Source organism: Panthera tigris, chromosome A2 (genome assembly GCF_018350195.1).
Source record: "Panthera tigris isolate Pti1 chromosome A2, P.tigris_Pti1_mat1.1, whole genome shotgun sequence".
In the NCBI taxonomy this organism is placed as follows: Eukaryota; Metazoa; Chordata; class Mammalia; order Carnivora; family Felidae; genus Panthera; species Panthera tigris.
Window position 1 is genome coordinate 95,317,055 of NC_056661.1, and position 23,403 is coordinate 95,340,457.

Here is a 23,403-nt window from a genome sequence, read left to right on the forward strand (position 1 = left end):
ATCCTACTGGTTGTTTCCAGCCCTCACTTAAGATTATGTTAAATGGTGGCAGAATTTTACTCAGTAATGTTAAGAACTCAGTGAAATTCAAAGTATGAGTATTCCCTCCAATATTCTGTCCTTGGTGCAAATCATATAGACAACCATTAATCAGTGTCTCCTACAGCCATCACTGCTGATCATTTTCAGAACACCCATCTGAACACCATGCCCCCAAGCAAAATGGTACCTTTTCAAAAGAGAAATGTTCCAAGTACACAAATACGAACTCAACATAGTTGGGAGTTATGGGTTCTCTGTTTTTCTCAACCACTTTTAAAGAGGAGTTCAGACAAACAAGTTTCAACAAACATAATTTTATATGGGATGACCATCTCATTCATCTATCCTTCCATATTGGAATCAGATTTGCACTAGACAAATTTACCCCAACGCAAAGTATGTGCTTACAAAGGTTAGTCAGGGCTCTATCTGGAAAACAGCAGATCAACCATTTCAATCTTTCAGAAATAAAGTAACAGTTCCCAGAAGCCTCTAATTTCTCTTAGACTTTCTTTTCTCATCTTGGATGGCCCTCCTCTAAAACCGATTCTCATTTCCCAAAGTTCTGGTCTGTGTTGTGAAAGCCGCCATAGCTCTTGATGAAGACGGCTTGACAAAAGTCAGTCAGCAAGATCGATCTCCTTGGAAATGGAAGCTGTCTGGAGCCCACCAATTTTAACGACTTCAGTTTGAAATGAAGAGGAGTTTATTGCCCTCTAGCCCCCTTCCCTGTGGCAGTAAATTACCAACGATTAAAGGGCCAGTTTCCCCTCACCCTCCTTGCCTCTACCACTCTTCTCTGCTCCCAGCAGAAGCATAAAAAAAGCTCCCCAAAGGACAAAACCTGCCACCAAGGCAGCAGTGCTGTGGTAATTTCCCAAGGCATTATGATTGATAATGATCAGCAGAGCGTGGGATAATAGCTCCCCTTAATTTACCGGTCCCTTTGAAGGGTTAAAATATGGCAGATGTTGATAGCTGACACTCCTTGCTAACAGGAAAGACACATTGCTGTGGGGCCCACTTCTAGGCTTTCCCTTCCCTGCAGCTGTCTGTGTACAGCTAATTGTATCCACTTGTTTAACCTCGGGGAACGTCTGGAGGGGACCCAGTGCCACAAGGGTACCTTTTTTTTTTTAACGGTCATTTCCTCTCTGGTGTAACTTGCATGACAGTATGTGACAAGCAGAAATTAATGGGGACACTGCTGTGCCAATTCCTCCTGAATTGCTGACACTGGCTACAGGCTGCCTGTTTGCCACCCAGCCAAGACCTCACATGAAACATGGCGAGGGGCCCACAGCTCTATTCACCAACAAGCCAGCTGGTCAGTGATGAGAGGAGCCGAAACAATGTAGGGCGCATAAACCAGGAAGAAAATGCTTTACAAACGGCTTCAAACCAAGGAGGTAGCATTTGCTGGGAGTTCATATGCTGGTTTATTTTCCTGAGTGACAAAGTACAAGACTGTAACGTGCAAAGTACTTTAGATATAAGAAGTATTCCTCGCCCAAGGCTTTCTCAGGTTTAGGGTAGGAACATCATTCGGGCAAAAAGAAGCCACATGAGATTCATCTCCAAGGAGGCTTTTCCAGCAGGCAGCTTCCAGGAAGGCCTAGGAGCCAACAGGGTATCTCTTGCCTCTAGCTAACTACCATGGTGCTGTCCGTTTTAAAAATTCTGTGCATGGGTATCTCTTTCACATGCATCTCTTTCTCACACATACAGGCACACACACAAAAGAATCTCGAGTTCAAGCCCATTATTTGCAACGTTTTATAAGATTGGGGAATCCGCCCCAACCTTGGCAAGATCCACTTTCTCCTCTCACTATAATCAGAAATCAAACTCTGTCGGTGGTCACTTAAAACGGTGGCGCTGTTATAGATTAGGCCCTGCTGATTTTGGCTCAGACAAACAAATAAAGGCTCATAAATTAAAAACCAAAACCAAAACCAAAAAAAGGCATAGTAGAAAAGTCACCTAACCGTGATCTTGTGTATAACTCAAAAGTCGAGTTTAGGAAGAAAGACAGAAAGTTGTAATAGGAAAATTACACCGGTACGTGTTTATAACAAACTTGGGAAGCCCTAAGGGCATTTCAAAAAGGCACAACAAAGAGGCTCCTCAATTTTGTGTCTGGACAAGGCATAGAGTGAAATTTTGGTGCTCTGAAGTAGTGGATACTCTCATAAAAACAAGAATATATTCAACTCATTTTTTCTCCTATGTAAAAATTTAAAGTGTACTAGATGATGTAAAGATGTAGCTAGTTTTAATCACTGGCTTCTACTCCCCAAACCAATACTACACTTTATGTTAACTAACTTGAATTTAAACAAATAAATTTTTCAAAAAAGATATAGTTTGAGAAAATAAGGAACACTCACAGCAACCAGGGAATTCAGCAAATGAACAATGTGCAGGTTTTGGTCTAAGTTAGGCCTCTTGGTTTTTGCGGGGGGCCGGGGAAGGGGGAGAATGTAATTGCACAGTGTTACCAGGTTGACCCTGTGGAATAAAGTGGACATGTGTTTCCACTTCCGAGAGGACTTCTCAAAGCCAACATTAGAGCGATGGCCTCAGGATGGTCACTCTTTGGCCACAAAGAGTTAGTTAGGTATGGGGACAGGCATTCTATCTTTCCACCAACAAATGGAAACAACAAAATTCTCCAACTCACCCTGAAAAGAAGCACAAGACCAGAGAGAGAATGAAACAGTATGCATGCCCTCCCTCCACCAAATAACAGATGGGTGGTTATTTCTGCAAATATAATCTGTGAGAGATCTACTGAATTTATTAGGAAAGGCTTAACATGTTTCTAACTCTGAATTGGACTGTAGGCCTGGAAAAAACACAAAGAAAGAAATTATGGAAATAGAAATGCTAATTTCTTAAACACATTCCTGAAATATGTTATATAATATATTATATTAACACTACACTGAGTCTTTTTAAAATAGTCACTGCCAAGGGAAACCTGGGTGGCTCAGTTGATTGAGCGTCTTGACTCTTGATTTTGGCTCAGGTCATGATTCCAGGTCGTGGGATCAAGCCCCATGTTGAATTCCGTGCTGAGCCTACTTAAGAGTCACTTGCTCCCTCTCCCTTTGCCCCTCCCCCTTGCTCGTGCACATAGGCGTGGTCTCTAAAAAAAATTTTTTTTAATTAAAATAAAAAATAAAAATGGGGCACCTGGGTGGCTCAGTTGGTTAAGCGTCTGACTTCGGCTCAGGTCATGATCTCATAGTTCGTGGGTTTGAGCCCCACGTCGGCCTCTGTACTGACAGCTCAGAGCCTGAAGCCTGCTTCAGATTCTGTGTCTCCCTCTCTGTGTCCCTCTCCTGCTCATGTTTTGTCTCTCAAAAATAAAAAAATAAACGTTAAAAAATAAAAAATAATAAAAGTAAATAAATAAAAAAATTAAAATATAATTGTCACTTTCAGCATAGTCTTTAAGGATCCTTGCTTTCTGATCACAAAGTAATATTTTAATGACAGTTCAAACATTCAAAATCCAAAGGATGCTGAGAACAAACTGTCTAAATACTAGGTCTGTATGGCCAAGACCAATGTGGAAACATCAATAGACAGGAATCCCATTCAACTTCAGACATTCCCTGTTATAGGACAACTGGGTGGTGCGAATTGGAATCTCTCAGAATTGATTCTGCAAATATTTCTGAAGACTCAAGCAGGCGAAATCCTGAGCCTGAGGTATGATGCCCACAGGTTTCTCGGCGGCTGTGTAACCTCCCACCAAAGGCTCTGCCAAGAGGGGTGCTATGGGGGTGCTTTTTACCTCGTTTCTCATTAACTAAAATATTATTTGCATTTATGAATTTAGCTCCAACTTACATTTCTGAGCTCCCAAGTTTTTCCAGATATAAATATCTAACTCAACAATGCCAGAAGGAGTAAAAGAATTCTACATGTGTAATTTCACCACAGAGATACATTTTAGAAATGCGTATTTTTCAGTTAAATAGGAGATACCTGTACTTATTAAAATAGCCTTTCTCAGCTCAATTGCCACACCGTAGCGGTCACAAAGCTGCACAATTTATTAAAGGCTGTCTGACTGCACACAGGTTTGATTTGTGAGTTAGGAAACTACGAATCGTACTTAAAAGGCAATCCAGCAAGCAGCTGGATATAACATTTCCAGGCTTCCCAGTCCTTCTGGATGCTTCGTCAGGCCTCTTATCAGAACAAGAAGAATAGAGATCTCTGTTATGGCTTTCCTGTGGCAAGTAAAAGACAAGGCGATGATTTTCCAGTCCATTTCCCCTGGCAACATGCTCATCAATCACCAGAGGCTAGGACTTTGTTATTTTGGCTGCAGGAAAGAAAGCTCAGTGGTTTCTGTCCGGGTGAAATGAGATTCTCTCCTATGTGATGCCTTACGTTATTATCTAGGGTGTGTTGCCTCCCATCTTAAGAGTATTTGGTTTAATGGCCTAGGGCTCACAGGGCTAAGTTGGAACACAGCAAATGTCACCTATTGTACAGATGATTCGGTCTGCAATAAAAGCTATTCTGAAGAGCTTGTTTGGTAATGCCAGTTTTCTAAATCCAACAAGGGGACTATCAAAGCTGCAGGTATTATCTTTCTGTAAACGATATATCCTTAATGATTTTTCATTTACTATCTCCCACTGTGGTCTATTTTCATCTTCCTATGTTCAAAAGGAGCACAGTAGGAAGGGACAACAGACTTTCAAGGAAAGCCCACCTCCCAAAAAAAGTTTAGAAAATACTAAAGAGACATCCAAATTCCATCTGGTGTCACCTTTCTCCCTTTTCCCCCTCCTTTAACTTTGAAGAAATATAGGCTGTCTTGAGTAGATAGAGGAGTTATTTGTTATTTTAAGGGCAATTACATGTTGCAAAGACAACTGTTAGCACTGAGTCCCACATTAAGTATCTTACTTCAGGAAAAACTGCAAAGACATCAGATAGCCCTACATTAAACTAATTTTGCAAATAGGTTAATATCTTACCTGTTCGTGGTAATCTCCCTGTATAGGCAATCCAGAGTTTGAAAGAAGTGTTCTTTTTTTTTTTTTCTTTTTTTAGCAGGTAGAGAATAACACAAATGTCTGAAAAAACCTTTGCTTCACTATATAATGTAATTGTTATGAGCACATTTTAACAAGACTAACAGTTGATTTTAAGTAAAAAATAGTGAAAACATTTAATGTGCATTAAAGAAACACACACCTATGCCTTCCACTGTAGCAAATATGGCCTGTAAGTTTATTCTATAGGGTTTACTACTCACCAGTAATTACTTCCATTTATAATCAAGTGAAATTCCTCCATAGCCCAATTACACTACTTAATGGTAAAATGACAATAAGATTAAAGGAGATAATAACAATGGTGTCAGTAAGTCTTACATTTACCATTTTATCAGTATCAGCATCAATAAACATGTACTAAATTTTTTTATGTCTACACTGATTATTTTATGAAATCTGTCTTGTGTTGCTTAACAGCAAAGGAAACGATACTATGTTGTTAATACTTAATGTTGGGATATAAAGAAAAGATTCAGATGTAAGAACTTTCAACGTCTCTGTCATAGAGTGTATTCCCCATAAAAATGAATGTTAAAACATGCTTTTGTCAGATTGTAAGAATATTAGAGGTTAAATCATATGAAATTTCTATTTCTGTAGGGCAAAAGCAGTCGACTGCTCACTTCAGACCATAAATGCAAACAACCCGTAATATCTCAACAGAGATACACACTATTAGTATTTTAGTAGATTTCCTTCTAGTTGTCTATACATGTACTTGACATGGATTTCAAAATTAAGATCATATTATATAAACAGTTTGGAGCTTGTCTCGTTTTAGGCAATTATTCTTAAAAATATGATTTTTTTACATAAATAATTCTGTTAGATAGATGTTCATAATTTATTTAATCATAGTACATTCTGATTTTACTGTGTATTTCTCTCTGATTATCTGTAAGGCTGAGTATTTCCCCTACCTATCGTTCAGCCATCCTGTGTATATGTATTTCTTGTGTGTGTGTGTGTGTGTGTGTGTGTGTGTGTGTGTATTTCTTTGTGACTTCTGTTCATATCTTACCCATATCTAAATTGGGTAATTTTCTTATTGGATTATAAAAGCTTTTTATATGTTAAGGACACCAAACCTATGTCATATTTTTGTAAATACTTAATTTGCCTTTTAATTTAATGTATTTATTTAAATTTAAAACTTTTATAGTCTAATCTATGAATTGTTTCCTTTGTGATAATGTCCACAGTGTTTTGCTTAGAAAACTCTACTCCTGGATCTGGTATTTGCTTATGTATTATTCTATTCATTAAAAAATTAATAGCGACTCCCTATACACACATGCCTTTTGAAACTATAAAGTGTTTAGACTTTATACAAAACCATAAAAGAGGGCACTTGCTTGGTATCTGAAGCTGAAAGTGCTGTCTTCAGCCTCCTAAGCAGCACTAAATGTTACTAAATCAGGCCTGTTTCTAGCAAAATTTACAAGCAAACTCAGCTGTCTCTTTTCTAAGGAAAATTTCCTGCTGTACAAAGGGTTACCTCTGAACAGTATCTCCATTATTTCACCCATGACTCCATTCCTAATTTTCTGTTTTCTGGCAGCTGCTCTCTGACTTACAAATAATGCATGTCTTTGTTTAGAGTTCCTTAAAAAAACTGTATATTCTAAATGTGGAAGAAAGCTCAATTTATTTTACTTTGAAACCTGAGAAATCAATAACATGAACCATATGTTAATTATGGAACTTAGTGATAAATAAAGTAAGAAGGTCCTGAGAAACCGTGGTGGTGAAAGTGACGGTAGAATTGAAACAGAAAAGGAAAGAAGTCCTTTCTCTCGGTGTGTGATGCTTTCATAAATCTCTCTGCTTGGGACGATACCAAAATGCAACTCTTTTCTTAATTCACTCTAATGTAATTTATATTTCACTTTCTTCCCAGTTCTTAAGTGTTTTCAATCAAGGCCTTACAGCAATGATGAGATGCATATCAAGGGCCATTAGTACAGTAGCCACATTTAGAACAGATGATATTAAAGATAAAACTTAACCAGTATTTTTGCCCTGCTATGTCATTTATTGGCATTCATATAGTTGTTCACTGAAGACATGAATCACCCAATCTTTAATATCTGGATGAAGTGTTAAAGAACTCAGGTTTACAAGATAAACTGCCATGATTGGGGTAATACTCATAATGGGGGAACAAGAGCATTTCAGATATTTATATTCAACATAATCACATGCTTTTTAAAGAGCTACCATTGGGGGTTTATCGAGGGTTATAAATTTCTCCTTTTTCCTGAGGTCCTATTCAATTAATTTTTCTCTTGTTACTACCAACTTATTTCTTCCTCTTCTTGTTCCCCATCTTGCTGACAGGAATATATTTTCATAGGAGGGGGCAGAGGGAGGCAAGGCCCTTGCCTACAGCCTTTACACCAAATCAGTCTCCACAAACACTTCAGGTCTTCAGCTATGGGTGGTGTGAATTCCTCAGTTCCAGATTGGAACATTAAAAAGTGACATATAAGTGAAATTAAAATGGCAACAAGGAGCACTTCAAGTGTTCGTTTCATACAAACCGTATCCAAAGAATATCTTAAACTGGGGATAAGTATTTCCAGATTAATCAATATCTGATTGCTCAATGAAGACTTAATTAACCTTTAATGTCGCAGTTCCCAAACTTAAATCATAATGCAATTTCCTATGCTCTGTGGTCCCCAATTTCCTGCTTTGTTGTTTTAGCTTTCCAATCTAAAAGTGGTATGACTATACTAGAATAGAATGATAAATATTTCTTTGGTTTTGTCCAAGAAAGGAAAAATGAACAAGTATGGTTAGGGACAGCAGAGAACAGTGGTAAATATAAAAAACAAAGCTAGTAGCTTATATTTGTTAAAAGCTTAGAGTGACAGTTGGGAGAAATTCTGAGCGCTCATTGCTTCTAATACATGGGCTTCCAAGACAGTACGTGAACACTGTGCTTCTGGCACTGGTGTCAGTGTTAAAAAGTTATCATCCACCTAACTTTCACATGGCTTTGGTTCCTTGTCTATAAAACAGAGTTTGGAATTCTGTACCAGGGACACTTGCAAGTCCAGTAATTGTTCACTAATTTAAGACCACAGAGAACTGTGAAAACCTAAGTGAAATGAAACAAAAAGCATCTTTCAAGGTCAAATCATGATGTGTCATTAACATTTTTTTTAAAGAGTTAAGATTTCAGGCTGGCTTAAGAACTTCTAGTTAGAATTCTCATATATTCCTAATTGTCTTCTCTTTAATGAATATTAGTGAGTTAGCATTTGTCAATAGGACATCTTAAGGAATAAAACCTCGGTTTTGAAACAGGTGTTGTGGGGGTGTTTGGGTGGCTCAGGTGGTTAAGAGTCCAACTTCGGCTCAGGTCATGATCTCATGGTTTGTGAGTTTGAGTCCTGCGTCGGGCTCTGCACTGACAACATGGAGCCTGCTTGGGATTCCCTCTCTCTCTCTCTCTCTCTCTCTCTCTCTCTCTCTGCCCCTCCCCTACTTGTTCTCTCTCTCAAAATAAATAAATAAACTTAAAAAAAAATAAAACTAGTGTTGTGTGTATGGGTGACTTTAGTTAAAATGCCACACCTGACTTCACCTGGACTTAGATCTGAACCTTCTGGTGGCTGGGGTTACCCATGCACATCAAGCAAATACTCCAGAGGTTTGAGTCATCTCAGAATGTCCTCCATTCCCCATTCCAGTACTGACCCATGTCACACTGTAGGAGTGTATTTTTTAAACTGCATAGTTGTCCCTAAACATCACCAGAGGGTACTTGTTAGAAACTCTCTCCCGAGATTAGGTTGGGGAATTGGTTAGGGCAGGACTATTGTTTTATTTATTTATTTTTAACGTTTTATGTATTTTTGAGACAGGGAGAGACACAGCATGAACAGGGGAGGGTCAGAGAGAGGGAGACACAGAATCTGAATCAGGCTCCAGGCTCTGAGCTGTCAGCACAGAGCCCGATGCAGGGCTCAACCCACGGACCGCGAGATCATGACCTGAGCCAAAGTCGGCCGCTTAACCGACTGAGCCACCCAGGCGCCCCAGGACTATTGTTTTAAATGAGCACCCTGGGACAGTGGTTCTGTAGGTGATTCATGACCACACTTGGAGACATGGAGCATCATGCTTACCTAATGCCATTAACCCTTTATTAGATGGAACTTATATTTTTCAAAATTTGTTGGGTTTAGTGTATTTTTCAGGCATCTAAATTAGGCTTACCATTGTATGGTACTAGCCAGAGTTCTTAGATAGTAGATTTATACTTGATTATTTCTAATATTCAAGGAATTATCTTTCACTTCCTAAGATTTCAAGTGTCACAGGATCCAGATGCTTGGCATTAGGCCCTGATTTAGATAGATAAGTCCAAATTCAGGTCAAACTCTCCTTATTTGATATTCCATTGAAGTAAATCTTTTTGGAGAATTTTGTTCTTTCAGAATGATGGTGAGGAAGAGAAAGAGCAGAATGACAGAATCACAACAATATTTCATACACTGGAGATATTTGATTCTTATGACTGCCCCTCTATATGGGGCTTTCAAGTTTTCATGACAGAAGTGTTTGTGAAAGCACTTATTCATTCAACAAATATTTACTAGAGCCAAAATGAGTTTTTTAACTGCAGTGAGAGGACTGATTAGTCCTTTCCACCTTGCTTAGGAATGAGAAATAAAATACCACCTTAGATAACTCATGGATTCCTTTTATACAGGCCTTTCACTAATTTAAAATAAAGCAATTGTAAATTGTTAGCAAATGCTCTAGAAGAATGGTACTTTCTTTTTTTAATTAAAAAAATTTTTTTGAACATTTATTCATTTTTTGAGAGACAGAAAGATACACAGTGCGAGCAGGGGAAAGACAAGAGAGACAGGGAGACACAGAATCCGAAGCAGGCTCCAGGCTCTGAGCTATCAGCACAGAGCATGACATGGGGCTCAAACTCATGAACTGCGAGATCATGACCTGAGTTGAAGTCAGACGCTTAACCGACTGGGTCACCCGGGCGCCCCAAAGAATGGTACTTTCTTAACTTCCAAACTCCATAATGCATATGAGTATCTGAGATTTCTGGATAAGAATGATACAAATCCAAATGAATAAGAATAGGAGAGTATTTTTAATTAGATTTTTAAAAGTAACTTAACTCTTCAAAGTTGCTACTTTTCCAGTGGGGATGGGGAAGAACTTTTGCACACAGTGCTGAGGATATCTTTATGGAAAGCTTATCTTCAAATTTAAAAAAATGCGTAACTATTGAATTATCTTTTAGATATATATCCCTGGGAGACGAGAATAGGGTCGAGGATTCATAGCATCAATCATTGTCTTCATTTGACTTCGTTTCCCAGCTTTCACATAAAACATATTTAACAGAATCCAACATTGAAAGAGGATAATATCTGGAATTTTGTTAAGTCAGTACTATATGAACAGAGAAAATGCTTTATAGTTCTAGTGGAGATCAGTTATTGGTTTTAGACTATGTGTAAACCAAACCGATAAAGCAAATCCTTAGTTACAATATGGATAATCCCAATGTTGCTCCCCACCATAAATAGCTGAATGTGAAAGCAAAAGTGGATGTGTGGAGATAGGACATATCACATCAGCTTATTTTTCTATACATGTGTGTATGCATATTTACTTATAAAATCTATCCTTGAGGAAGTACAATTTACGCACTTATACAGCAGGAAGACTGATTCCTACATTTCAGAATTAGAGGGTTGATAAGGTAAACACCGGAGTATAGTTACCAACTTGTGTTTACTGGGTATCCCTTATATTCTAGACAGTAGAATACTGTACTAGTACTGGCTGGTACTGGGGATAAGTACAATAAACCAGAGTCCTGACTTCAAAGCTTTTACCTTCTAGTTGAGAAAGATAAACACCCATAAAAAAATGAATGACATAATTTCAGTTAAGTGTTATGAAGAAGATAAAATAGGACAATGTGGGAGGGAGAGGCATGGAACATTCCAAAGAGCATGAACAGTCAGTACATACACTGAGCTGGAAGGATGGGGGAAGAACAGAAAGAAAGCAGGTGTGGCTAAAGAACAGTGAACCGGGAGTAGGGTGGAGGCAGATTGGAATTTGGCAGGTGTAGGAAGAAAGAGCCCTAGATTATGTAGGACTTTTATTCTACAGGTCATAGGAAACCACTGGACAAAAGTTTTCAGTAGGGGAGTAACACTTTGATTCATGTTCTAGTAAAGTCCCTCTGGTTCTTATACAGAAGATGATCTATATAGTAGGCAGGATTAGAAGACAGCGTGTTGAGTTAGGAAGCTGGTGTGATGGGTTTGACTAGAGCTTTAGCAATAAAGATACTGAAAACTAGTTGGACCAGGGATATCTTTTGGGGATAAAGCCAAAAGTACGTGGATGAAGATTAGATTGGATTAAATGAAGATTGTGAAGGAAAGCAAGAACTCAAGAATAATGCCTAGGTTTGGGGTTCAAATAATGAGGCAGATGGGGAAGGCTTCAATTGGGAAGAGAATTCTTGGGCAATCTTTTGGTGATGAGATATCAAATGGCTGACTGACTATAATGTATTTAGGGCTCGAGGGAGAGGTCAGGCTACAGGATATAGGATATCTGAAGTCTGGGCTGAGTGACATCACCTAATCAGAAAGTATAGACAGTGAAGAAAAGAGGGCTGAGGGAGAAGCCTTGAATGTTCCAACATTTAGAGGAAGAGAGCCAGAAAAAAGACTATAACCAGGGAGCTTAGGCACATACTAAATTTAGATGAGGAATATCCCTCTTCTATGCAGAGCGTCACTTTGCTATGTGTCACCATGGTGATACAGACTGGGTATACACTGCCTGCAACTTTTTAATGGGCTCTATAAACAGATTCAATGCCTAAGGTGAAGAAGCATTTTCTAAAGACATTCCAACTTACCTGTTATTAGTTTGATCAAAGTGTCACATGCTTACTTTAGTGAGTCAGTATTATTTATTTTACTGAGTCAGTCTTACAGTACCTTTATAAAGACACTAGCTTTTTTTTTTAACCCCTATTTCCTGTTAGGCAAAAAAATCCAAACCACTAAATAATTCTGTTATAGTCTGTTATTACATAGTTTTAGATAATCATGTATTTGCATAATTCTGTCCTTTTTCTTCTGATATTTTCAGCTACTACAGGGCTTGGGAAATTGCCTAAGCATTTGGTCCTGGGAGAGTCCTCAAAATCTAGATTATCTAAGTATGTTCTCTCTGAAGAAGTATTGAAAGTTACCGCACACTTACAGCTCTTACACTCCACATTTCCCCCTAAATTTGGGCAAAACTCAGTGTTGACTCACTTCCTTCTGATGATCTCTCATACTGGAGTCAATGGCCGACTGTGGTGCCACTCTGCTACTCCACTTGGACTGGCTGCTTAACTCTTTCTGAGAGCAATAGTGCTGCTGTTCCTCTTAAGAATATCCCAAATTCTGTGTGTGTGTGTGTGTGTGTGTGTGTGTGTGTGTGTGTAGGGGGAGCACATACATATGTAAGGGTGTGGTTTGTGTGGAGAAAACATTTCTTTTGAGTCAAAAGACTATATTCAAAGCTGACTTTCTACAGGAAAAAACCCCCAAAACTATAATCTAGGTTATATCTCTGATGAAAGTCCAGATGCCTGTTGTTTAAAAAAAAAAAAAAGAAAAGAATGCCTCCACGTACCATGGTTAATATATTATGAATGATGTACTTTTTATAAGGCATAATAAGGGTCTAGAATGTGCTTACATTGATTAGATGAAACATGGTAATAGCCAGTCCTGTAAAATACTACATCAGTGTGGAAGGATAGTGGAACTAAAATGAAAGACTCCTAGGGCTCAGACTGGAAAGAGCCCAAAGCCAGGGACAGAATAGGGGGTGGGGGCAGAGCTATGCAGAACCCAGGAAAGCTAAGTGTGTGGGGAGTCAGGGTGTGGGTGACAGTGGGAGTGGTGGGGACAGTAGGTGGTGGGGGGATAGGGACAGAGGGAAAGAGTATAGGGAACATAAGATATTGAGTACTAAGAAGAAAATTAACTGTCTGGGAAACAGCACTGGAGAGCCATGAGCCCTGAGTAATCCAACTGTACTACAGGAGTGAACTATTTAAAGTTAAATTGCTGTAAGTTGAGGCCCATCCTAGAGTAAAAATCAACACCAGCATGACCGGCCTTTGAGGTCCTTTGCAGAAGCACTAGTCTTACGATGACATTCTGCTTTGCTTATTAAAATTAATTTTATTAAACAGTCCTCTCAGGCATCTTTCACATATGCATTTTCTTTTAAAATTATTTCATGTTAGTACAAAAAGCAGCATTAAACACTAGGACAGATGTGTGTGTGTGCATGTGTGTTTTAAAAAACATGGTCTATTCAATTAGTCCAGCCATGATATTAGATGGAGGAAAAAAATGTCCTTCCAGGGTCCTTATCGTTATTGTGGAGTATGTGTTCTTTGAATTTCTTGCCTTGTTTTTGGGATCACCTTATTATGCAACATCTGCTCTGAATTTCAAATGTGATAAACAGAGTATGAGTGTCGGTGGCAGATGGCTAATGACCAGCAGCGACAGGGCATTCAAGCCTGCCTTGTTTTCTGAGAAGCGATATTTTCATGTTAATTTGCTCTGTGTCCTGCAAAGATGAGACAAATCACCTGCTCATAATTCAGGCAAAGTGGAGACCACCAGGAGCTGAGAGGGGTGATGGCTTGATTCCTTTAGGGGTGAGAGGAGAGAAGGGTCTGGGAGACTTTCCTCATCTGCAGTTGGAGGGGGACCCATCAGTCACTTTGCATTATGTCAGATGGAGAAAGATGAATTGGCCCTGGGCATCCCGTACTGACACCAGAGCCACTGTTTACTGCAAGCAGATATTATTCATGAAAACAGAGATTTCCCAGAGGCACAAAACAGGTGCTATTAAGAGTGCGTGTCAGTCTCTGAAGTCTGGGTTTTGTAAAATAAACCTAATAGTATATTTTATCTCCTAGTGAAAAGATTACAACCAACAGAAATCTGTAAGAAACATTCAATTGAAGATAAAATGAAATCTAATTCAAAGAGAAAATGACCCACACAGACACATAAACCTTGAGCTTTTTGGCCTTCTCAAGCCCTATAGAATTCATTTATCATAGAAATACATAAATAAAATGTAATTTTTTACTCCAAGATTGAGTCATACAAAGGGGCCATATGGTCTTCAGCTAAAAGAACCCCATTTTATTTTGGAGAGGCAACTGATCTTTTCTGACTAATCTTTCAGTGCCTCGAATTTATACTTGTGAAATTATATTGCCAATTTCATCAGATATGTTACATGCACAGAATGTCCAAACAATGATACTAAGTTCTTAAAGAGTTTATAAGATGTTGAGACCCAGGTCATACACTAGCAAATATATTGTACTATTATAGTTAAGCCTATGTACCAAGTTCAGTAAAAGAGGGCATTCCATTTTGTGTGTGTGTGTGTGTGTGTGTGTGTGGTTTTTGTTTTGTTTTTTGTTTTTTGAGAGAGAGAGAGTGCTCATGAGCTGGGGAGAGAGACAAAGGGAAAGAGAAAGAGAATCTTAAGGAGGCTCCATGCTCAGCACAGAGCCCAATGTGGAGCTCAGTCCCAAGACCCTAGGATCATGACCTGAGCTGAAACCAAGAGTTGGGTACTCAACTTACTGAGCCACCCAAGCGCCCTAAGGGCACTCCATTTTAAAGGCTTCATAAAGCAGATTTTACTTGGAACAAGAGAGGGATTTTATTTACAGCTTCTTTCTGATCCCCTCTCAGAGTGGCAGATAAAGGCATGAAAAGAGGGGGAAAAAAAATCTGGAAGCCCTTTTTTCTCATAAAGCCCTCATAAATGAAAAGTGCTATATAAGCACAGAAACTCTAAATGTATCATGAACCCCCCCCCCCAAAAAAAGGACAATCAATAAAGTATCAATTATTGACTGGTAAATTTAAGCAGCAAGCCCAAGAAGACAATACCAAGTCTCATATAAAAATAAAGATGGCACTAAATTCCTCTATAATAAAGTAAATCAAAAGATAACATTCTCAAGTAGAAAAAGATAAACAAAATACGGCAATGGTTAAGTCTATGAAGCAAAATGTGATTATTTGTTGATTTCTGGGCGCAGCAGTCAGCAGGCTCCTCTATACAAATGTCATTATCAACATGAATGGATGTACCTTAGAAAAGCAAGAAGAGACGATAAAGACGTCAAGATGAAGTATGCATAGGATGTATGTATGCATTTATTTATTTTTTTTAGAATAAGATACACCTTAAAATGTTGGAAAAGGGGCGCCTGGGTGGCTCAGTCGGTTAAGTGTCCGACTTCAGCTCAGGTCACGATCTCGTGGTCCGTGAGTTAGAGCCCCGCGTCGGGCTCTGGGCTGATGGCTCAGAGCCTGGAGCCTGCTTCCAATTCTGTGTCTCCCCCTCTCTCTGCCCCTCCCCCATTCATGCTGTCTCTGTCTCAAAAGTAAACATTAAAAAAAAATTTTTTTTTTAAATAAAAAATAAAAAAAATAAATAAATAAAATGTTGGAAAGAACCACTAATGATTTTATTTTATTCTCATGAGCCTCTCAGTGGCAATTTTCAGTTCAGGCCTGTACCCTTCACCTACTTTGCCAAAGTCTCACATGAGCACCGCACAATAATTGCAGGCTTATCCCAGTGAGTTCACCCAACCACCAACCTTCACAAATACTTAGGACTTCAGGGATGCTTTTCTGGCTTTTATACTTTTTAATAACAAATGGTATTTAAATGCACTTGAAAAATTATCGGGATGCCTGGGTGGCTCCATCGGTTAAGCATCTGACTCCTGATTTCGGCTCAGGTCATGATCTCACAGTTTGTGAGTTTGAACCCCATGTTGGGCTCTGTGCTGACGGCGCACAGAGCCTGCTTGGGATTCTGTCTCCTTCTCTCTTCTCTGCTCCTCCCCCACCTTGTGGGCTCTCTCTCTCTCGAAATAAATAATAAAACATAAAAAAGAAAAATTAGGTGATCTAATTAAAGCAGGTCAAATAAGCCCATCATAGGTTCTTTTCTAACAAACATGTTGATAAAAATAGTACTGAACAAAAAGATTTTACCTCTATAATATCTAGTCAAAGACCATGGAGCATTCCAGTTTTAACCAAGTACTGTTTACCTCCTGCAATTTATGTCCTTAGCAGGCACTAGAATATCCTGAACTTGTGAATAACAGGTAAACAGTGCCACAGAAAACACAGTGGGGTAGTTGAGGAAAGTTCCCTTAGCCTAAACGATCTTATGTGAGGTCTTTTCTTGATTTTCTGTTTTATATCTATTTCATGTTAAGATTTTATGCATATTTATAGTTTACAATCTGGCATGTTCTGACACTTGCAAGCCAATGTCAATACTGGTATCTATGATTTTGAAGAAGATTCTAGAAAATATTTTGGTTTCGTAATACACAGAATCAGCTATATATTGTGTTCATTCACGTGTGTGTGTGTGTGTGTGTGTGTGTGTGTGTGTGTGTGTTTACTTGAAAACATTCCCTAAACTATTGAAATAACCACAGAAAATGGGTATCACATGCTTCTGGGTGCACTTTATCTCTTCTCTTATAGTATAAGGTCCTTGAGAGTAGCTTCATGACTAATTCACTTCTGTGTTCCCCAAATGCTAGCACAAGACTGTTCATAAATATTCAATAAATATTTGTAGCAGCATATTCAGAAAAACTCTTATTACAACAAACATTCCACATAAGAATCCAACTGTGTTCCCAATAGATTTTTCAGAACAATAATATTCTCTTGATCTAGTTATCTAGTTATTGAGACTTCCTATAAATAAGCCTAGAAAATAATGAAATATTTCTATTCTCTGGCTGTGCCCTTCCAAAATTCATTTAACCAGAACCCCAACTCAGAACCTCTTACTCAGCAGATGTTTACCCTGCACACCAACTCTTAAAAAGAAGTCGATCACAAAAACAAAAGTACACATCTTTACTAAAAATAATTTTATATCATTTGTATATTTGGCCTAAAATTATACAATTGATAGTTTTATAATGCTTCTAAGTGATTACTTGTGTTTTAAATAATGGCCTTAAAAGATCACTCACACTCAAATTATTAAAAAAAACATTCTAATAATTGATAAGGAAGAAAAGCAGATTAGCATAGCATAGTTCAGAAAATTTTCAAAAGCTAAAGATGAAGGCAAAAAGTCTTTTGACTAGCCTTTAAGTTAGCAAAAATGTTCAATTAACCATTGACATACACATTAACTGACTGAAATATTTCATAATTTACTATGAAAGCATGGATAGATCATTAACCACAAAACAGTTCAATTTGTCAAAACCTTCTGGTAACAAGCATTATTTCCCTCTCCCCTTCCTGCCTCCCATCTTCCCCCATCAACCTTGGCTCAAATACTCCCCAAACTCCTTTCCTCTCCTCTCCTCACTTTGGTGGCCACCTTTCTGCCTGTTCCTCATCTTATCCTACCTGCCCCTGCACCCCACCCTTAAGAATTCCCTCGGGGGCGCCCTCCAGGTCAGTGGGTTAAGCATCTGAGTGCAGCTCAGGTCATGATCTCACAGTTATGAGTTCGAGCCCCAGCACTCGCTGCTGTCAGCACAGAGCCCACTTCAGATTCTCTGTCCTCCTCTCTCTCTGCCCCTCCCCCACCTGCTCTCTCTCAAAAATAAATAAACATTAAAAAAATAATAATAATTCCCCCTAACCCACTTTGTTTCTACTCCTACCTGGTCAAACCATAGTTTAGCGCATCAGTCTGGTTTATCAACCACTTTAACTACATGATACTTTAGCAAACAATTCCACTTAGTACCCTCTAATGCCAGGAGGATTTAATGTGAAGCTCAAATCACCTATGCAGGTGGTAATGTATGATATAATATATACATATATGGTTATCTTGTTTTGCTGCTTAAAAAAATTGACTCCCCCTTCAAACTAATTTTGAACTTAGAACTAACTGCATCAGAAGAAGCTGATGGTTATTTTGACAGTATAAGTTTAAGCTGTTGGAAGTCATTTAGAAATAATTTTGAAATAATCACATCTAAAGAAAGGTTGTCAATGTGTCTTATTTATTGAGTACCTATGTGTATAAATCATTGTGTAGGGACTGTCAGGATACAAAGATGAATGAATAGTTAAAATATGGATACAAATACAATTAAAAGTAGAAAATATAACAAAGAAGAGGAGATGTGTAGAACTAGTGCTGTTTGACAAATAAGGTTATATCCACCTGTGAAAGTTGGTCAAACGCTATCTGGGGTGAGCCAGATACTTAAGCAGATGGTTATTGATGGGGAGTTAAGAAATGGCACTGAGCAGGAGGACCACACAGGTAGGAAATGATGAACCACACTAAGAGTCTATTTTGGCAGAACATATCGTCCATGAAAAGGGGCTACGCCCTGCATGCTAAACATGGGGTTTTAGACAAACTTACAAAGGAGAGAACTGAAGCCACAAAACTGGAATAGAAGTCCAGAGGAAAGAGGGGTGCATGTATGGAGGAGAAGAGGACCAAGAACAGATAAGTAGGGACACCTGCATTTAAAGGGCCTTTAAGTCCTTGAAACTGCTCAGGAAGAAATGAGAGCACTACTGAGCATTATATTCTTTTATGAAAGGCAGATGGGAACATAAACTGTTTATCAATCTAAAACCAAAGAAATAAATCATTCAATATGTCAAAGTTCTAAATGTGTCAGTATCTGACAACACCAACCAGCTATTACTGAAACACAAGAGAAACTATTTCCAGCTATTCCCTACTATCTAAAACAATGCTGAATTCCAGAATTCATTTCTCAACAATGAATGATTAGGTAAAGAGTCTGTTTAGTGAAGTCACCTAATTCACATAAACAGAAGGGTCTTTCATGAAGACCTGCACACGATGTGCATAGATCTAAAAGATCTACTGGAAAGTTCCATTAGGCAGAACAGAAGTATGACCAACAAAACTTTCTAAGTAGGTTTTTCCATTAGACTTAAAGGAAGAAAGAACGTCTGGTCAATACAGCACATGTAGGCTGCTGACCTGTAAGGAGTCTTAAATCATTCCTAAATCCCAAGGGTTTAGGACAGTACTTGGCACTTAGGCTTCCTATAAACGTTTTATAAGTGAGAAAGAAAAATGGAGAAAGGAGGGCCTAAAAGCCAGTATTTCAGATTTACATAGTATAAGTTACATCCTGGAGTCAGTATACAATTATAATATGCAATGTGCTCATGTGTGAAGTTTCAAATTACATTCCTCAGAGTCTGTGAATCATCAGAAAAAGACTGAGCTACATTTACAACACTATACCTTCTAAGGTTATGACCAGATAATGTCTATTTAAATATTTTTCAATATTTTTCATTTTAATATGTATGAAAACTAAAACAGTTTTTTCACAGAACCCTAAAAATAATGAATTAGAATATATCTCATTATATGAACATCTTGGTTGATATATTTAACTATATATTGATTTCCAAAAGCTCTAATTCTGGCAATTTTTTTTAACGTTTATTTATTTTTGAGACAGAGAGAGACAGAGCATGAACAGGGGAGGGGCAGAGAGAGAGGGAGACATAGAATCTGAAACAGGCTCCAGGCTCTGAGCTGTCAGCACAGAGCCCGACGTGGGGCTCGAACTCACAGACCGTGAGATCATGACCTGAGCGGAAGTCGGACGCTTAACCGACCAAGCCACCCAGGTGCCCCTGGCATTTTTTTAAAGTAAGCTTAACGCTCAATGTGGGCTTTGAACTCACTACTCCAAGATCAAGAGTCATATTCTCTACTGACTAAGCCAGTTGGGTGCCCTCCTGGCAATTTTCACATGGAAGGAATATGACTGCTTAATAGGCTATAATAGTGTGACTATTTAATCAAACAGACAGATGATTCTTGGTACCTTTATGGTTTCAGTGGGCACTCCAGGCTCCGGGACTTTATCCAAATAAGTGGTCAGGTCTTGATCAACATGTTCAAACACTAATGTTAGTTTGGTTTCTCTGTCTGTTCGTGACACTGTGCATACATCAAACAACCTAAAAGAAAAAAGAAAGATATTAAGTAGGTAGCAATAAGCAAAGAAGTAACATATTCTGCAACTCAATCCCACAACAGGTTTAAAAAAAAGGCGGGGTGGGGGGGCAGCGTTTATCATTCCTTCAAATAATATGTAAGGATGCCTAATGGGATCTGATACTTTAATTGCAATATGAAATTTAGGAGAGAAACACTTCATTAAGTGATGACAAAATCCACAGCGGCAAAGAGAAAACAACATGACTAGAGCATAGGAATGTCTGCCTGGAGAGTTTCCTTAGTTAAGACCTTACGTAGTACTTGCCAATAGAGATAGTTTAAAAAACTGCAGCCTAGGAAAAATATGGTTCCTCTTAGCTCACAGTTCAAGAATTATTAAAGAGACAGATTAAGTATTCTTTGGAGATGTTGCACTCTGCGATTAAGATTTTCCTGGAATTTAAGGTGTTACAATCATGCCTGTGAAAATAAGGATGATGAAATATGGTTTATTTCTAAGAGAGCCTTCTCATCCTGGGGAATCAAATCATTTCCCTGGAAAGGGCATAAATCCTTGGTTTAAAAATTTCAAATATCACACTAATCAAAACTGAAATTTTAACTTTTTTTTTTTTTTTTGGAGAGAGGAGGTATTTTAAACAGCATTAGTAAACTACATCATCATTAAATGATACAGATGAACAAACATTATAATTAAGTCTGGATGGGCAAATCTGGTATCTTCCATAAAATTCTACAACTAATTTAAAATTTAAGTTTTAAAAGCAAAGCCTTTGGTAGTCAAAAGCATTTTTAAGCCCAGGGACAAATTTTTCTTTACTTTCAACCACACATATTACACTATCCGACACATGAGATGCTCACCACATGCTTGAATAATTAAACAAACCACCTGTAAACAAGCTGTAAATTTGACAAGAATGTAATATAAATACTAAGAAAAGGCTAACAAAATGCTATACATAGTCTTCTCACTTTTAAAGACGGAATAAACACGCCCTTCAAAGAAACTAACTATAAATGTGCATATAACCCATTACTAAAATGCCGGGTTGACTCTCAATTATCTACTTTGCATCCTACCTCTTGAATTTTTAATGCATGCCACCCTACTGCATTTCTGGGCTGAACAGGTCCTTCACAATATTTGGTACTTTTCTGTGAATCTAAACTAAACTTTAAAATAAACTAAAGAACACTATAATGAACTTAAATCTGGTGGGATGAACACAACCATCACCAACCACACTTATTTCACAGCCAGATCTGCACTACTTTTCAATTATACGCAATTTGGGATGAGTTCTACGACTCCACTAAAATCAGTTAAGATCAACTGAATTTCTTCTCACATTTATCTACTTTTAAGTATTCTGATTTCTAAGTTTTAATCACCTACTGCTACACGTGATTTTTTTGTTTTCTTGAAATTCTAAAGTCTTCTTAAAGTCACTGATGTGACTTATTCTAAAAAATTATTCTGATAAAGTATAAACTCCTAATAAATTTATTAAAGATAAGGTCATTAATCATATGAGTGTCATACTATGACCAATATACTTGCTATCATGCATGAATCCGACACCTGGGAAGTTTATCAAAACAACCCTTTCCGTTTGGTAATGTGAGGCAACTACCATTTATTCATAGGTTCCTTTGAACCATCTTCTCTCCATTAATCCCACATACTTTTCCAGCTTTACTTTTTCCTTCCTTTTGAAGAAGAAAAAGAAGCTTCTTTCTATATGTTTTCCATTTTTTTTTCTTTTAAAAAAATGCTTACTTATTTATTTTGAGAGAAAGAGAGAGAGAGAGAGAGAGAGAGAGAGAGAGAGAGAGAACGAGCTCCTGACTGGCGGGGGGGGGGGGGGGGGGGGGGGGAGGGGAGGGGGTGGCGCAAAGAGAGTCCCAAGCAGGCTCAGCCCTGTCAGTGCAGAGCCCAATTTTGGGCTCAATCTCATGAACTGTAGATCATGACTTGAGCTAAGATCAAGAGTCGGACGCTCAACTGACTGAGCCACCCAGGCACCCCTGCTTCTATTTTTGTAATACAATAAAACCACAATGATGTACTAAATTCAAACACAAACATGGGAACTGCACCACTATAGCTGTGCTCCTTAAACATCACTTTAAAAATGCTTTCCACTATAATGAATACATTTCCTTCATGAAAAAAAAATACATTGTTTATCACTGCCTCAGGTCAACACTGATCTTAGTAAGTCCAGTTCTTACTGTGCTTATAATCTGTAATTGACAGGGACATAACTGGAGAATAAAACGATCATAAAACACTGCTGAACCAAAGATCACCCGCTTCCAAACCGTTGTTAGTTACCTAACAGCCGCGGCAGTATGTTATGTTGCTTCATTTTACTGAAACCATGTTTTCAAACACTCTTCGTATGACACAATTCAAGAATAACATCTAACCCACCCAACTTATTTTCTTCAATGTTGTATCACTCTCTTCAAGATATAAAGACTCACTGATGGCACCTGCAGTGATTGGGACTCCACATGTGGGAGCTAGGCAAAGGTGAAATCATGGAAGCCACTGCCAACTGCTGTAAATCATAAGCCATGGAGAAAAGGCACTAATTTTAATTGGCAATTGCTAAAATGTGGAATGTTAAAGAGACACATGTGACACTGCATAGTGTTTACCATTCTTGTATAAATTTTAATGTATCTTCTTAATGTATTCTCGACTAGGTAAAGAATGGTGTTAGGTAAGAAGGCTCATGCTGGTTCAAGGAGATAATTCTTTTTATTTCTTAAGGTGCTATTATTTTTTGGGTGGGGGCACTTTCTGAAATCAACTTTTAGAACCTAATTTTATAAGTGGAGATCGCATTTTTCATTTTGTACTAACATTTCTTCCCTAGAGTTTCTTTCTTTCTCTTTTTCTTTTTCTTTCTTTCTTTCTTTCTTTCTTTCTTTCTTTCTTTCTTTCTTTCTTTCTTTCCTCTTTTTCTTTCTCCTTCCTTCCTTCCTTCCTTCCTTCCTTCCTTCCTTCCTTTCTTTTTCTCTCTTCCTTTCTTTCTTTAGAGGGCAGGGTAGAGGGGCAGAGGGAGAGAGAGAATTCCAAGAGAGAATTCCAAGAGAATTCCAAGCTCCATGATCAGCACAGAGCCCAATGTGGAGCTTGATGCCACAA

The 23,403-nt window shown here is 38.2% G+C and overlaps 1 protein-coding gene across 3 annotated transcripts in view; it reads right to left on the reverse strand.

Moving 5' to 3' along the window:
* Positions 1–23,403, reverse strand: part of CDK6 (cyclin dependent kinase 6) — a 246,911-nt gene that overhangs the window by 160,211 nt on the left and 63,297 nt on the right. For all 3 annotated transcript variants that reach the window (XM_042966501.1, XM_042966511.1, XM_042966509.1), the window contains one exon: positions 20,104–20,239. In XM_042966501.1, the coding sequence (XP_042822435.1) occupies positions 20,104–20,239 (136 nt within the window). The remainder of the gene's footprint in view (positions 1–20,103; positions 20,240–23,403) is intronic.